At 46.6% G+C, this 16,893-nt stretch overlaps 1 protein-coding gene and 1 long non-coding RNA gene across 7 annotated transcripts in view; one reads left to right on the top strand and one right to left on the bottom strand.

The window, feature by feature from the left end:
* The window catches only part of LOC137212254 (uncharacterized), a 317,962-nt gene that overhangs the window by 46,098 nt on the left and 254,971 nt on the right, over positions 1-16,893 (top strand). The window lies entirely within an intron of this gene.
* SPECC1 (sperm antigen with calponin homology and coiled-coil domains 1) overlaps positions 1-16,893 on the bottom strand; it is a 246,070-nt gene that overhangs the window by 56,928 nt on the left and 172,249 nt on the right. For 5 of the 6 annotated variants that reach the window (XM_067715414.1, XM_067715412.1, XM_067715413.1 and 2 more), the window contains 3 exons: positions 6,883-7,028; positions 5,676-5,776; positions 1,501-1,582 (listed from right to left, as the gene is read on the bottom strand). In XM_067715414.1, the coding sequence (XP_067571515.1) occupies positions 1,501-1,582; positions 5,676-5,776; positions 6,883-7,028 (329 nt within the window). Of the gene's footprint in view, positions 1-1,500; positions 1,583-5,675; positions 5,777-6,882; positions 7,029-12,957; positions 14,384-16,893 lie in introns of those variants that run through there. The other variant, XM_067715417.1, reaches the window with a different exon arrangement.

Here is a 16,893-nt window from a genome sequence, read left to right as displayed (position 1 = left end):
CCCTTATTCCTCTGACCCTGGACAACCCGTGGTCTCTGGTCACCATTTCCTCTTCCTGGAAGTCATTATGACAACTTGAAGTCCTATACAAACCGTGACCACTTCTTTATGAAGCTGCTATCAGAGCGATCGCCAGCCTCGTCACCAGAAGGCAACCGGGTAGAAAGAATCAGGAAAAATCCTATCCTAGTCCCAGAGCTACTCAAAATCAGTGTGGCCTTTGTAAATTGCTTAAGCTCTTCAGGGCCTGAGTCTCTTACCTGTAAAATGCAGGGAACGGACCAAGGTAATCTTTAAATTCTCAAAGTCGGGGTTTATCTAAGGCTAAAATCCTATTAATTCCATGAAAAAGAAAAAATTCAGAAGTGAAAAAAATAAGGTGGTGAGGTGAAACAGTTTACAGTCAAAGGGTAAAACTTATCTCACAGAAACAACTATTTTAAGGATAAACCTGTGTTTGACCATGACCTAAAAAAAGGATAGTGGGGATGTCGTTTTTATTCACCATGTCACAGAAACTGACACTTAAAAGACACAAAGGATTTCTCTCCATGCGGTCTAGATTTCTGGCTTTCTCTCCTTCTAACAGGCACCAGGAATAAGTCAGTTAGTGTTCTTTTCATTGTTTTTGTTTCCTCATAGCAGTGACCTCGCAGCCAGCCATCAATTTCCAGGGTGAATGTTCTACACAGCCGGAACCTTCCACTGACGCCTCCCGGCTCTGGGGTGTGAGCTGACTCCACAGGCGACAGTGCGTAGGGGACAGCAGCCCCTCCGCGGCTCTGTCCCCAGCCCGGCTGGGTTCACTCAACCCTCCAGGCCGTCCCGCGAGGCGGACGGCACGATTTCCGTTTCGGAGATGGGGGAACCCCAGCGCCGAGGGCTGGAACAGCCGGACCAGAGCTGGACCGTAGGCAGCAGGGGGGCCAAGGTGCAAGCCCACACGCCATCCCGCCCCGGTTCCCCCTCAACAGCTCCCTCACATCGGCCATATCAGCACGGCATGTGCAGCAGGAGCGAAAATGAGGTGCGTGCGGCCCTGCGGTCACAAGCAGCGCTTCGCCGTCGGGATCCGAAGTTTTTAAAACATGGCATAACAACAGGAAGAGGTCTACACTCAGAGACAAAGACGGCTCAGAAGAGGCATATTTTAGGTACTGTGGGAGCAATAGACTTTCAGAATCAGATAAGATTTTTTTCTCAAAAGTTTCTTTTAAAGATGCGATAGTCTCTTGAGATTTAGTTAAAAGAACAGACAAAAGACCTCCAGAGCCTGACATTTCTCTCAAACTCATGCACCCTGAGAAGTGCAGCCAGCAGGACACAGCTGGGGTCTTGTGTCCATAACACATACACTCAGAATTTGAAACTGTTTGCGATAAATGCCACTTATTGCAAATAAATGATTCTTTTTCTAAGCTCAGTTTCATGCAAAGAAAAGAAGAAAAGTTAACCTCACAATACGTAAGTCAGAACTACTTCCTATTTAAGGTGATTTACCTGAGAGGGGAAGGTCTGGGAGATCCAAGCGCTGAGTCACTCCTTTGCTGGCCGGCCGAGCACTACTGAAGGTTGAATGCCTCTGAAACCAAAAGGTACCCACACATAGGTGGACGTGTCACATCAGGGACAGCATGAGCAAGGGGTGTGTGCGTGTGTGTATGCGTGTGTGTGCGGGTGCGTGTGTGCGCACGCGCATATAACAGTTCTCAAGCTCGTTAGAATCCCCAGGGGGACCTTTTAAAACGACTTCTTTATTTGAATAGGTAATAGATCCTATTAGGAACAGAAGGGACACAGAATGAAAACAAAGTCTCCCTTTCACTCCCATCACCCAGTTCTTCTCCCTGGGGTAATTGTTATTAATCAGGTTTGTGAACATCTTCCTGGAATATTCTATGTATATTCAAGGATGCGTGTAAAAAAATACTGTTTTTTTAATGGCCAACGGGTACATGAGAAGATGTTCCACATCACCAGTCATCAGGGAAAAGCAAATCAAAACCACAATGAGATAACGCCTCACACCTGTAAGGATGGTCATTATAAAAAAAACAACCACCACAGAAAAAACAACTGTTGGTGAGGGTGTGGAGAAAACCCTCATGCACTGCTGGTGGGAATGTGAAACGGTGCCGCTGGTATGGAAAACAGTAGGGAGGTTCCTCAAAAACGTAAAAATAGAACTACCACGTGATCCAGCAATCCCACTTCTGGGTAGATACACAAAGGAATTGAAAATGGGATCTTGAAGAGGTACCTGCACACCCCTGTTCACTGTAGCACGATTCACATTAGCCAAGAGGTGGAAACAACCTAAAAATGTATTAACAGATAAATGGATAAAGGAAGTCTCTGCATGCAATGGAATGCTATTTAGCCTTAAAAAAGAAAGGAATCCTGTCACTAGCTACGACCTGGATGAACCTAGAGGGCAGGATCTGCTGACAGGGGCTGCACCTGTGCCGTGGCCCAAAGGCTGAACCTAGATGTTGACAGAAGTGGTCCCAGGCTGCACTTAGAGGAAGACTTCCTGATTCTGGCAGAAATAGATGTTCCTTTAATGGGCCAACTCTGGGGTGTTCTGGGAACATTTGCTGAAGCTCAGTGCAGATCAGAGCTTCCCCTGCAGCCTTCCGTGTGTTAAATTCCTTCCTACTTAACTAGCTGGAGTGACTGATGTACTTACAAAAGAATGGGGATACACATTCATAGAGAAATAGCCCCTTGAGTGGGGAAAAATTTGTAGAAGGAATTTCACTTCTGTAATAAGTTTTTTTTTTTGCTTTTCTTTTGTTTTGTTTTTTTTGTGGTACGTGGGCCTCTCACTGTTGTGGCCTCTCGCGTTGCGGAGCACAGGCTCCGGACGCGCAGGCTCAGCGGCCATGGCTCACGGGCCCAGCCGCTCCGCGGCATGTGGGATCTTCCCGGACCAGGGCACGAACCCGTGTCCCCTGCATCGGCAGGCGGACTCTCAACCATTGCGCCACCAGGGAAGCCCCACTTTTGTAATAAGTTTAATCCAAAACAACCTAAATGCCTATCAACAGAGGAGTGGTTAAGTTAATCACTGCATTATCATACACCCTTCAAAAAGAATGAATTATTTCTCCAAACACTGACATTTTAAGATATCTGATATATTCCTTCATTTATTCAACATATATTTATTGAGCTTCTACTATGATATGATTATGTGCAGCCACTGTTCTAGACAAGAGATATAACATCAAGCCAAAGGGATAAAAATCCCTGCCCTCAGGGGTACATGCCAATGACAAAGCGAAAGGAGCCAGTGTCTGAATAACATGTAGCGTAACCCAATTTATAACACTTTCTCTCCCTCACTACACCCACACACACACTCCCCCCCCACACTCCCCCACACACACATACACACTTTTTTTTTTTTAAATAAATAAATTTATTTTTGCTGTGTTGGGTCTTCGTTTCTGTGCGAGGGCTTTCTCCAGTTGCGGCGAGCGGGGGCCGCTCTTCGTAGCAGTGCGCGGGACCCTCAATGTCGCGGCCTCTCCCGTTGCGGAGCACAGGCTCCAGACACGCAGGCTCAGTAGTTGTGGCTCACGGGCTTAGTTGCTCCACGGCATGTGGGATCCTCCCAGACCAGGGCTCGAACCCGTGTCCCCTGCATTGGCAGGTGGATTTTTAACCATGTGGGTCCTGGGAAGATCCCACATGCCACAGAGCAACGAAGCCCGTGCACCACAACTACTGAGCCTGCGTGCCACAACCACTGAAGCCCGCGTGCCTAGAGCCCGTGCTCCACAACAAGAGAAGCTGCCTCAGTGAGAAGGCCGTGCACCGCAAGGAAGAGTAGCCCCTGATCGCCGCAATTAGAGAAAGCCCGCTCGCAGCAACGAAGACCCAATGCGGCCAAAAATAAACAAACAAATAAATAAATAAATTTATAAAATAAAATAAGCACGAGTTAAAAATTGGAAGTAATCTAAAAGTCAACCATCAGTAGGATGGATAAACCATCAGTAGAATGGTATATTTACACAAAGGAACATGACACCGCAACGAGAAAAGAACTGCCACAAAAACAGGAATGAATCTCACAGACTCAGCGTTGAGCAAAACCATCCAGTGACAAAGTCTGAGGTCACAGAGAACTAATCTGTGGTGAGAGGTCAGAGAACGGTTCTTTCTAAGGGGTCACTGACGAGATGGTGGCATGAGAGCCCCTTCTGAGGTGACAGACATGCTTTATCTTGGTGTTGCTTACACATGGAAACATCCAAGTTACGTATTGAAGAGGTCTGTACTTCACGGTATGTGAATTATAGCCAGTGGTGTGCTGCCGCTGGTGTGTACCTGCTCATAGGGCCGACGGATAAGTCTTCAGGAACTGTGCAGGCTAAGCTACTAAACACAGCCGTTATTAAAATGAGACTATGTTAAAAGCAAAAGTAATAAATACTCAAAACTCATTGCTTCCTAATTATTTTTCTACATTTTGCTAATGGGGTTTTCACACCTGCCTTGTCTGTCTTGTACAAATACTATCTAATGTACATCTCTTCTCAACCCCATATGCACTGAGGTCGTAGAAAAAGCTTGAAATTGGCCACAACGGGAATATTTACCAAGAAATTGGCAAACACTACAAATCCGGGCTCTTTCCCCCAAGGAGCCAGTTGTAAAACATTTACTAGCAAACTTGTGTTTATAGCTCAATAAAGATAAGTAAAAATGAAGCATGACCTCTTTCACTTTTATTAAATAAAAAATGATGATCATAAAATAAATAATTGTTTTATTTGGTTTTACACAGAAGGTGGTGGAAGTTACCTTCAAGGGCAAAAAAGTGAAAAAAGTATTTTTTTTAAAGCTTAAAAGACCCCAAACAATGTCCGTAACTACTACTAACATCAGAAATGGAAGCTGTTGATGACAAGACCAACCTTAGCTCAGCAGAGGCAAAATGCTGAGCGCTACCGGTAACGACAAAGGCCCTGGGCACAGAAATGCCGGGAGGCTGTGGTCTAGAACCTTCAGGTTTCACATGCAGTTACATGCAGTGAGCTCTAAGAATTTATAAATTGTAAACATTCTCTCTCTCTGGGGGCATTTTAAAAAATCGATTGTTTGAGTAATATACCCAGTTCAATGTCCACTTCTAATAAAAATTACAATCTTCATTTCACTGAAATCTTTGACAGTGTCATCTTATGGGAAACCAGGAAAGAGGCATTAACAAAACTGTATGACAGGGGCTTCCCTGGAGGCGCAGTGGTTGAGAGTCCGCCTGCCGATGCAGGGGACACGGGTTCATGCCCCGGTCCGGGAAGATCCCACATGCCGCGGAGCAGCTGGGCCCGTGAGCCGTGGCCGCTGAGTCTGCGCGTCCAGAGCCTGTGCTCCGCAACGGGAGGGGCCACAACAGTGAGAGGCCCGCGTATCGCAAAACAAAACAAAACAAAACAAAACAAACAAAAAAACCCCGTATGTCGTTTGCAGCATCTCAGACCTTCCTCAGGAATCAAAAGGCAATTTTTAATGAAAGTTTCATTATTATTATTTTAGGCGTACTAAAAAAATGTTCCATGTGCCTCAAAAAAATAAACCCACTGGTTTTCGGTTCCCTTTTGTTGCCTGGGTACCGTGTGACACCAGCCCTACCCCCCACCCCACGCCGTTGGCTCCGATACCTGCATTGGAGAAACAGCGGCAGCTGGAGTGGTCCTCACGGGGATTCCGCTCAGGGGGCTCCTGGAGGCCTTATGGACAGAAATGTCCTGCCCAGCTCCACCTGCCAAGAAAAGAGATGGGGACATTTCTACGCTGCTCCAGTTCAAAACAGCAAATAATAGTTCCTGACTTGCTACTCTTTTTGGCGACTAAAAAAGTATCCCATGATGCTAATTAGGTATTACGTGTACTCTTTCACCCTCTTCTGCCCTGGACCAGTATTGAATTGGGGAATGAGTTGGGGGGAGTTAACTAAATGGGGGCTGGTCTTAGATGTAGGCCACACGCGGAACAAGAAAACATACAGGTGATGAGTCACCTACAGCAGGCAGAACAGAACACTCTTGCATAAACCATTATTGTTCATTCCTTTCCCACCTTCACAGACCGAATGTAGTCACTGAGCCTTCACAGCTTCCAGTCTTTGTAGTCTAATCTTAATCTAATTTAGCCCCGAACTATTTTAGCAGAGACAGCATCCTAGGATTAGCCGTTACCCTGGCCTTCCAATACAACAGGCTTATCTGTTGCAATCAAGGGAAAAAATATGTTGCATTTTGGATACAGGCACATTTGGTTTCTTCTCTTTACTGTATTACAGGTGTACAGTATAGAGATGCATTTTTCTCATGTGGCGGTCACAGTGACTAAAGGTGACTTGTGAGTCAGGCAGACATTGCCAGAAAAAGCTGGGAATGTCCCACGATCAGGAACAACACATCAGCACCAGCGGCCACACACAAGACCAGGGGGAGAAGCATGTAACAGCACGTTCTAGGATAAAGGAGCCCAGGGTGTCAGCAAGGCGGCCGAACACACAGATCGGCGCCTCATTTCCCAAGAGACGAAGCCTCTGGCTGGCCCTGCTAATCCTCACGAGATGATAAGAAGGCGTTCAGCAGTGACCCGGATTTAACAGACACAGAGGCAGAAGAGGAAGGTGGAGAGACAGGAACTGGAGTTGCGGAGAGGAGGACAGGAGAGCTGACTCTCTCTGTTGTCTCATCGGAGCCCCAGAGGGCATCACGCACCACGTCTACACGTGGATGGTCTGGGAAGGGCCCCGTGGTCACGCCAACGTGGGACCAGGGTGGTGGAGGACGGGCTTGATCCATGGGGCCACGGTCTGAATTTGAGTTTTGCTTATGAAACAAAATGACGAAATACCTGGACGCCCCAAGTCAAATGACTTGATAAGGGATTTAACGGTGGTTGCAGACTCCGAAGATGTCGGAGGAGTTCTGTTCACGTAGCCGCCGTGCCACCGGCCAGGAGCATCCACCTCGGAGGGCTCCGAATCTTCCTTCACAGGTCTGCACGGCAAAGAGCAAATCAGATTGAAAAGGTGGAGGATGTCCCCACGGGACACAGGACACAGATGGAAACAACCAACGTCGAGAAGAGAAACAACTCTGGGAGGGGGATCGCAAACTGAAAATCCTGTTTTCCGTACCAGCTTTGCATTTTAGGAAATAACGTGGGTACCGCTCTTAATTTGTATCAGAGATGTTTTCTCCGGAATGGCCAGAGATAGCATTTTTCTATGCAGAGTGACTTGACATGAGCTCTAAATAAAAAGGATGTAACTGTAAACTGCAAAAAAAAACCCAGACAAATGTTATTTATCATAAAACAGTTAGCTTACTGTCCGTGGTGGATGCAACGGGTTGGGGTGTCGATGGGAATCTAATCCCCACCTGGCACACAGAGGTTGGAAAGACGACATTTCGGGACCCCCTGCAGCTAGGATTTCAGATGGGGGATTTAGGCTCCTGCCAGAAAGACTGGACAAGACGTGCACCAGGACCTGAGTCAGGAAGGAGAGGCCGGGCACAGGGCCTTCACTACGCTGAGACAGACGGAAGCAGAGGCAAGGTTCTCCTGCTGCTGGAAACTGGTGGCAGCTTTCCGACCAGGCAGGCAGCTTCCTGGTTTAAGGCTCCCCTTAACGGCAGAGGCAGCAGCTGGCCTGGCAGCCCAGTTCTGTGTGCTGTGACTTCGAGCGTCGTTCCTGGAAGTTGAGCCTGGAGTCTGTTTCTCCAGCAATCCCCCCATCCCCCAACAGTCCTGCAAGCCCTTTAGTACCTTCCTGCTTAAACCCCCGAGGCTGCCATCTCTTAGGTACAAGAGAACCCTGATTCATATGTGTTTGCCCCCCAAGAGGATGGTAACTGTGCTCTAGAGCAACACTGCAGCTCTGCATGAGCTGAGGCTTCTCCGCTCTCCCACACTTTCCTGGGGAGTTCTCTCTGTGGTTTCCAGACTGCAGCACAGACTCATAGAAGAGCCTTTTAAAGACAGACCATCTGCGTCAATCCTCCCATGCATGGTTTCCTCATCCAGGGGACGTTGGCCTGTCATTTAATCTCCCTGTGAATGTGCCAAGACAACACCTCCCAACTTCCCATTCCTAAATCACTGCTCTTTCCATTGTGTCAAATTGCCACAGCTGTTTTGCAAAAACACGACTAATTTATGAGAATATGGCTCAAACAGAATACTTCCGGCAAGGTCAGTGGAAGTTTAAAATATTCATTTATTGATCTTTTTGAAAGGAACCTAGCTACTCATAAGCTTCTGCGGTTGAATTTATTTGTCCTTAATCCTCAAAGCTTTCTCCTGTTGCTCTGTAAGCAACGTGAGTAGAATAAATTTAAGTGAAACAGAACTTAAAACGCTTAAGTCACACTGCCCTACACTCTTGTCTCCACAGTCCCTTCTTTCGAGTGAAAAAGAAAATCAGTAAACTGATGACTTTTTCTGGAACGAAATATCAGGTATTTCAGAAATTGGTAAGGGTTTGTTTGTTTTTTTAATCGAATGGGGTTGGTTCTCTTTATTTTCCCTGTTGTGTCACACAGTATAAAATCAGATGGTAGGTAGGAAGAGAGAGAGCAAAATCAGGTTAGGTACGAGCCGGGGAAAAACCTCTCCTTTCTGTCCCAGCCATTCTCAGGAAGGTGATACAGAGGGCACCTTCTTGCCCATCCATGTACCCGCCCTGCCACCTGGCCTGGAGGATTTAGAGCACCCCTCAAAGGAAGACTGTTGTTAAAAGTCCACTTCTTTTGCACTCCTTGATAATTTAATAAGAATAAAATTACATTCCGCTGAGGTGCTCCCTTTGATTACCTAAGTTTCTCTGTGACTCACAACATCAAATGATACAGAGGACTCATTTTGACACCATAAGGAAGTAGCAAGGACGCAAGAAGCAATCCCAGCCCCCCTGCTTTCAGGTGTCAAGGGCAGCATTCCACACTAGCAACGCTAGTCTGCTGGGCTAGGACAGCAAGAATGAGTGTGAGAAAACCCAGCCAGTTGTTTAAGTAGGTTAACGAAGCTACTGGACTAAAGACCTACCACGTTACATAACAGTGATATGTGTGTGTGTGTGTGTGTGTGTGTGTGTGTGTGTGTGTGTGTGTCTAGGGAGAAGAAGCATAGGGGTGTGTGTGTGTGTGTGTGTGTGTGTCTAGGGAGAAGACCCACAGAAGTGTGTGTGTGTGTGTGTGTGTGTGTGTGTGTCTAGGGAGAAGCATAGGGGTGTGTGTGTGTGTGTGTGTGTGTGTTTGTGTGTAGGGAGAAGACGCATAGGGGTGTGTGTGTGTGTGTGTGTGTGTGTCTAGGGAGAAGCATAGGGGGGTGTGTGTGTGTGTGTGTGTGTGTGTGTGTGTCTAGGGAGAAGCATAGGTGTGTGTGTGTGTGTGTGTGTGTGTGTGTAGGGAGAAGATGCATAGGGGTGGGTGTGTGTGTGTGTAGGGAGAAGACGCATAGGACACTGTTGGTCCCATCAGTGCTATAACCGTGAGCAGGGACACCACCTGGCTTCAGACTGTTGGGATCGACCAGCAACAACCCCAGCGATACACCGAGTACGACATTCCCTCTGTTCTGCGGAAGAATAAAGACTCTGTATTCTATAAAGAATACTAAGAAATACTCAAGCATACAACCAGGTGTACACTAACCAATTCGCTAAGTAAAGGAAACACTCCAAGGGCCCGCTGCAGGTTAAACACTGTTCACGGTCAGCCACGGCCTCCTAAGACACACGAGAGGCTCTCGGGTTTATCTGTAAAGTAAAAATCACACGCATAGCCAACGGAGCCTTGGAAATCCCGTGAATCGCCCAGAACGACAGCTTGCACGGTGCTGTAAACACAACTGCACACAAAAGCAGCTGCTCTTCTCGCGCTTTGTGCAGTCTGCTTCTCAGGTGCAGGTCAGACAGCTGCGTCGTTTAGCGACCACGTTTAACCAACCACAGAAACGAGGCATGTTTCCCGTCGGCTCCCAGCATGTACAACTCTGGTGACAATGAATAACTTCCACAAAAAAATCTGTGTCTGATATGTAACTCCACGGCCAGTACCATGGGTCTTAAAAACATTATCTAAAATACTTTTCCTCAAAAACTCCATAAGTTACAATCCTTCATTTTAGATGAAACACTTGATGAAGGTCATAAGGCTGGTATGTGGTGAATCTGGGGTGAAAACCCAGCTGTTTGACACGCCTTTCTCAGGTTTTTCCATGATGCGTGGGTGTCCTGGGAGAGGCACAAAGGACTCTTAAAAAAAAAAAGGTAATAATGCTGATGGGACTTCTTCTCCAAATTTGTTTCATGTATACTTAAGAAAAATGCTACCAATATTTCTTTCCTTGCTCTTATTTTTATGGGGTAATCTGATCTTAGGAGGTGGCAACCCATCTCTGAGAACGACAGACAGTCAGCTGTATGTGAGGTCACCCGAGGCACCAACACGGGAGATGGGGGCGTGTCCTGCCCGTGGACCACGTCCCCTGCTCGCTGACTGCTGCCTACCTTCTGTACCTCTCACTGGTATGTAAACGTGTACACGCGCCTATGTCTGTGCTTACCCCTTACTTATTAAACGTTGTCTAATGCCTCTAACGTACGGCTTCCCTTGTCTGGTTACAGAACAGAACCTTCAAATAGTGTTGGTTTTCTACGGCTCTTAGGTCGTCACACAGGGCACAGCTCGGCACTGCTGCTGGTTTTGATCCAAGGACATGCGAGTTATTGCTTGCAATTAGCTTTAAGGTATTCAAGGGTTAACTACGTTTGGGAAACGTCGCATTACACCACTGCTGCCTCCACCACCGGGAGACTAGTTTTTGTAAAGAAGACGGGGCACGTCAATCTCGCGCTCAGGACAGCTCTTTCCTGAACAACTGAATGGAGCCCACCCAGGCCCTTCCTGGGGCCGCACAGACCGACGGCCCATGACTCCCCTCCACCCACTGGCTTCCGGACCAAAGCCCGGCCGCCTGATGCTCTCTTCCTCTTCCGTCCTCCGTGCCTCTGCTCGTTCTGTATCCTGACGTGGAAGGAAACCTTCCCAAAGTGTTTCTTCTTATTATGTACAACACAAACCTAAACGAAGCCTGCAGGTCCACAGCGAGACAGAAATCAGTTAAGCATTCTGTCTCAGGTGTCAGGGTCCTCGGAATCTCTGTGTAAGTATGTCTATGACAATAGAAACAAACAGCGTAAGACAGCATTTTGAACACAGCCTCTTACCCTCCAAATCCCAACAGCAAGAAGCACAGGAATACATCGTAAAAATCCTGCATCGGCACCAGAAACTACAGAAAGATAGCATGTCCGTGCCTCAGACTTTGAAGAATTTCTGCGACACAGAGAATAAGTGAGGGAAAGTGACAAGAAAATTACTACCGGTTTACCCCGATTCCCTTGCAAAGAGATTGAAGATGTGGGAAACCCCACTAAGGCCCCGGGTCCTGGAGGGCGGCCAGGGCTGGAAGCAACACCTGGGGGACAGGCAGAGCACCCCTCCTGCAAAGGATCAGTGACACAAAGAAAGACACGCCCGTCCAAGGAGGCCAGGGTGGTTGATTCCCGGCACAAAGGACAGTAGCAAAAAGGGGCAGATTGGGAAAGGCCACAGGACACGCCTGAAACGGACAACGGCCAAGCAAAACAGACCCCCAAAAACCGGCTCCTCCATGCTGCCTCCACCAAACAGAGAAGAAACCGGACACGGGTGAAGTTCCCCCACGGGCACCTCTTCCTCTGCGCTCCTCCTCGCCCTGTCTGTGTCTGCGACGTGCCACAGAAATTTACGTTAAAGAGGCTTCCTTCAAGTTTAAGATACGAGAAGATTTCTAGAGCAGTCAGGCAGAGTGAGCACAGATCGAGGCAGAATCCAGACACTGATCCTGGGCGAGTGACAGGCCCTGATACACTTTTATCCACTGAAGCAAGAATAAGTGATGGGAAAAAACAGGCCCTGATCTATGAATAGATCTCACAGCATAAACTGAAAAGGATCACCGCACTCAAAGGAGAACAGACATTTGTAAATACGGAACAGGAAACAGATTTAGACACTTAGAAGCATCTGCCTTCAGAATACAATAAAATTCAAGAAAGTATAGGAAGGATGACACTTTAAGATGAAAGGCCGAGTGTCAAAAATTACATTAGCAATCTAATAACCCCATGAAGACAGTTTAAAGCAGAATCAGCTCCAGAGAAAAAAGAACAAGGGCATCCTGGGAAAGTCTCTCTGAAAACGGATGAAATGAACGATGTCAAGGTGGGATTTCAGTTCTGCGGGCAAAGGATGGTGTGGTAATATAATAAACAGTGCTGGAGTGAATGGCTGTCCATCTGGAAGAAGAAGACCCACTCCTCACATCAGACTAAATAAAGAAAGCAGACCAAATGTCCGAGAGAGTATGTGTGTAAAACAGATGAACAATACTGATTACCTTCCAGGACGCTACTCAAGGGGGAGAAGGATGAATATTTTTCTTTAACACCTCCATTTTATTACCGGTTCACCTAATATTACTTCATAATTAAGAAGAAATCCAATACAGTAAATCACCAAACAATCTACTATTTGTTTTTAAATTTCAACAAGACAGTTCTAGACTTCAAATACCATGTCCTGTACTTTCCAATACTCCAGAATCTTTAATTGAAAATTCATTTATGCAAAATTATTATATTTGCTCCTTGCCCTCGTTTTCAATAATGAAATCATTTTTTAAAAAATAACATTTGTACTTAAAAATCAACCTCCTATCTACAACTTGCATTTAAAATACCATTTGCTTCTGCCTCAATTCCAGTCATCTGACATGGCTTTAAAGTTCTGAAACTACACACCCTGGAAAATTGAGAACAAAGTGACCGGAAGGCCCTGCAGACACGTGGCCAGCGATTAAAAATCAGGCAAAAGACTCTTCGAAATAACGACATGTTTATTTAGCAAATCATAAACGCTTACATATAAAAATACTCGACAGTCCCCAGAGAAAGATCAAAATATGTGGGGCAGAGACAGCTGTGCATTTGAAGCTGAGATTGCCTTTTTCTTGTTTGTATTTGAAAACACCCGGCAAGTGAGTTTTATATCATCCTAACGATTCTCAGTCCGAGGTAAAGATCTCCCAGTATATAAATTCCTGTCCCACTAGGATAACGCCAGCGAGTGTCAGAACTATTTGTACAGAGAGGACGTCGACCTCTCCTCTTTCTGTCACCAAGTCGAATTTTTCTAGTGACTCTGTGCTCTCTTGTTTGACACTCACAATGTTCTCCTCAGTTAAAGGGCTTTCCTGTTCCTGATTTTCCGTGGATCCCATCTTGTCTCACCTTCCTGATGACGTAGCTAATGGCCTAGAAGTTCTTCACATGAGAGCTGCAATGAGTTCTGCCTGAGGGAGGTTGCTGAACTGGACCCAGATCTTAACGAACGTACGTACTTCCAAGAGTTTCAAGTCACACTTTGAACCTTGGGTCCCTCTGAGTTATATGCTTCCGGATTGAAAAAGCCTTTAGATTTCCAGGGTGAGTTTTATTCACGAGGCTTTTGTCGTTGTTCGTTAGTTCTCAGTTCAATTCCAATTAGCATCGTCCCCACAGAAGCTTATCTGATTCAACTACATCCTTCATGATCAAGCAAACATCGATGCATATTGAACCCCAAAGAGATTTTGGAAATCAGCCCAAAACATGGTGGTGGCTTATTTCAGACAAGCTTAAGGAAGTCAGACCCCAGCTGGAAAAGGTGAAATCAAGACTGGACACAGAGGAAGCAGAACTTTCTAACTTCTTCAGAATGAGACGTCATGCAGATGGTTTCCTGTTTCACCTAAAACAGTGTTAATTCCAAGCTTATCAGACACTGTATTCAAAAGGATACATAAAAGTAAACTCCAAAAAAGTAAAGCACAGCCTGGGCTGTGTTCACTCTGCACGTGCAACGCCACGGCCCTCGCTCAGCACTCTGGCTGCATCTCAAAAATTTTTTCACGACAGACTTTGTTTTGCAGAACAACTTTATTTCATGCTCCAAACAAAAGACTGCTGAATCTTCTGTGAAGAATAAAGAAAAAAAAAAAAAAAAAAGAGGGAAGGATCATCTTTGTGCAGAGTTGACTCCAAAATGCAAAAAGAAAACAAAAAAAAAAGGTAAAGAGACTTGATGACAATGACTGGGCAACAGTGGCTGTTCTAAGGAGACCGTTTGGTTCTTTATCAAAAGGTTATTTCTCCTCTACACATTCCCCCTTTCACAAAGAAATGGCTGTGGTTTCCCATCATGGCAAGGGCTGGGCGGCCTCTCTTCCACCACCTGCTCTGCTATAGCTGACAGATACCATGGAGCTGGAAAATAGAAACGGGAGGCAAAGGCTGGTAAAGGTGTTACTTAACGCAACACGACCTTAGTCTACACACACAAGGACTAACAGCTGGCGCTGTCCACGGGGAAAAGCTCAGAGCAGCACGTCTGAATTTCGACTGTCCCCATCTCTTTTGGAAGTCAAAGGTCTTCAGACAGAGAAAATGCTAAAACTTCAAAATGTCGGGCTCCTCCCACTAGACCGTCACCAACAGACAAGGGTGTCGGCAGAGATGTCCAAGACCAACCAAATCAGGTCCCTGTGATTGACAGAATGGCTCGTGCTTCCCTCTACTGTCCTACAGTTAAGGCCAAAAAAAAAAAAAGATTTCTTTTACTATTTCAGTATACACATTCTAAAGGCTTCCGGGAAGCTCACGCTCACTTTTCAAAGCAAATCTGTAAAGACAGGGGCCTGGGAGCAGAGAAGGAGACGTAGCTCTTTAGAATCAGAGGCTACAGCTCTAACGCCACAGATGCAAACTGAAGCTATGAAAACATAAGTCATATGAGAGTGAAAGGATTATGCTTGTTGGGATACCAGAGGACCGGTTTCTACTTCGAGGGGCAAATAAAATGCCAGAGGCCCCCAACAGTTGGAGCTTCGCATGTGAGGTTCGCTCGGAAACTGCTCAGGAATCCCCACGAGAACTGGCCCCCTCGCTGGAGGGCCGGAGATGCTGTATCGAAGCATCCGCAGGGAGCGAGCTGGACAAGTCATCTCAGTGACCCAAGAAGCTATGCCTCCAACTTCCTACTTTCCCTTTCCAGTGACAGCTCCAGACACCCAGCGAGCGGCTGTGACACATTACAGCTGTAAGAACGACACACAGGGCGCACAGGCACACAACTGACGTCAGGGCAGAATGCATGTGTGCACACACAGAGTTAAAAGCCAATTCCAGAGAGTCTGGCAGTGACCGGCCGCCATGCTGCTCAGTTCAGAGGTGACAACAAGAGAACCAGTGGTACAAGCTAAACACACTGGGAACCTTCGACGTTCTATTTCAGAAACTGATACAGTTACTTAGGCACAGACGTTCAGTGTGTTTAACTCTTTAAGAGGCTGCTTATTGGTGTCGTACGATACATACAGCAAAAATCGAATGTCACCCTGAAAACAATGGTCCACACCGTGTCAGAGTAACAGGAGGCACACAAAGGTCTCTCCCTGCTACTGTTTGAGAGGCCCATGTCATGTACATGTCACCGACAGTGTCTTCTGTTAGAAAGGCTGCATGTGGCCCAGCAAGGCATTAAGTCGAGCTGCACGTGTGTTCTCTGAAGCCCAAGGACTCAACTTTTCAGGAAAAAGTTCTCATGTTTTGACTTTGGCGAAAGTTTTAATTTCCTTGTATTTCTCTTAATGGTTCAAAACAAGACGCAGCCAGAGTTGAAAAAGTTATTCATTATCCTTCCATTCAATAATTTCTGTGTCTGGCAAAACAGATCATTTTCAGGTCCACAAAAACTACACGGGTTTGTTCAAATTTCTGGAAGAGAAAGAGGAGGTCCATGGCCCAGCTACAAGACGGAGATGCCACTGTGTAAGGGAGACCCAAGGCTTGAGCTGGGAACGTGGTACTGGGGGCACACGTGTCCCTGACTCCCCCATCAGAGAAAGGCTCCCTGACCAACCAGTCTCAGAACAGAGCTTAGGGGGAGTCTTAAAATCCGACCTACTCTTAACCTTCTCATTTTTTTTTTTAATTAATTAATTAATTAATTTATTTATTGGCTGCTTTGGGTCTTCGTTGCTGTGCGCGGGCTTCCTCTAGTTGCGGCGAGTGGGGGCTACTCTTCGTTGCGGTGCGCGGGCTTCTCACTGCGGTGGCTTCTCTTGTTGCGGAGCACGGGCTCTACGCGTGTGGGCTTCAGTAGTTGTGGCACATGGGCTCAGTAGTTGTGGCTCACGGGCTCTAGAACACAGGCTCAGTAGTTGTGGTGCACGGGCTTAGTTGCTCCGTGGCCTGTGGGATCTTCCCATACCAGGGCTCAAACCCATGTCCCCTGCATTGGCAGGCGGATTCTTAACCACTGCGCCACCAGGGAAGCCCTTACCTTCTCATTTAAGAGAGGAAGGAGCTCGGTCTGGGAAGAAAACCTTGCTAGTTGGTGGCAAAGATGAGACCAGAGCCTCATTTTCCCATGTACCTTAACATCAGTTATTCTGACTCCAAAATAAAAATACCTCTGAAAACATCACAGGATTGAAGATGGCTAATGAGCTAAGCTTTAGAATCATCTAAAACTACGTTAAGTAATGTTCCACTTTAACTATTAAACTCTTGGGAATAAACGCTAACTTGCCTTCACACCCAGGCACCCCACCTGCCTGCCTACTGGCCTGTGATCCCTTGAATGCCAGTTGATGAGAATGTGAATCAGTCCATCCAGGGTCACAATCAAGTCGCTTTTCTGATGCTCTTACTTTCTCTTGATTGTACTTGGAGGACCCCATCAGAGAATTTTCTGCAAGCTCTTTGGCTGTGGC

This window comes from Pseudorca crassidens, chromosome 19 (assembly GCF_039906515.1).
Source record: "Pseudorca crassidens isolate mPseCra1 chromosome 19, mPseCra1.hap1, whole genome shotgun sequence".
Taxonomy (NCBI): Eukaryota; Metazoa; Chordata; class Mammalia; order Artiodactyla; family Delphinidae; genus Pseudorca; species Pseudorca crassidens.
Note: the sequence above shows the minus strand (reverse complement) of the source record. Positions and strands in the feature narration are given on the sequence as shown.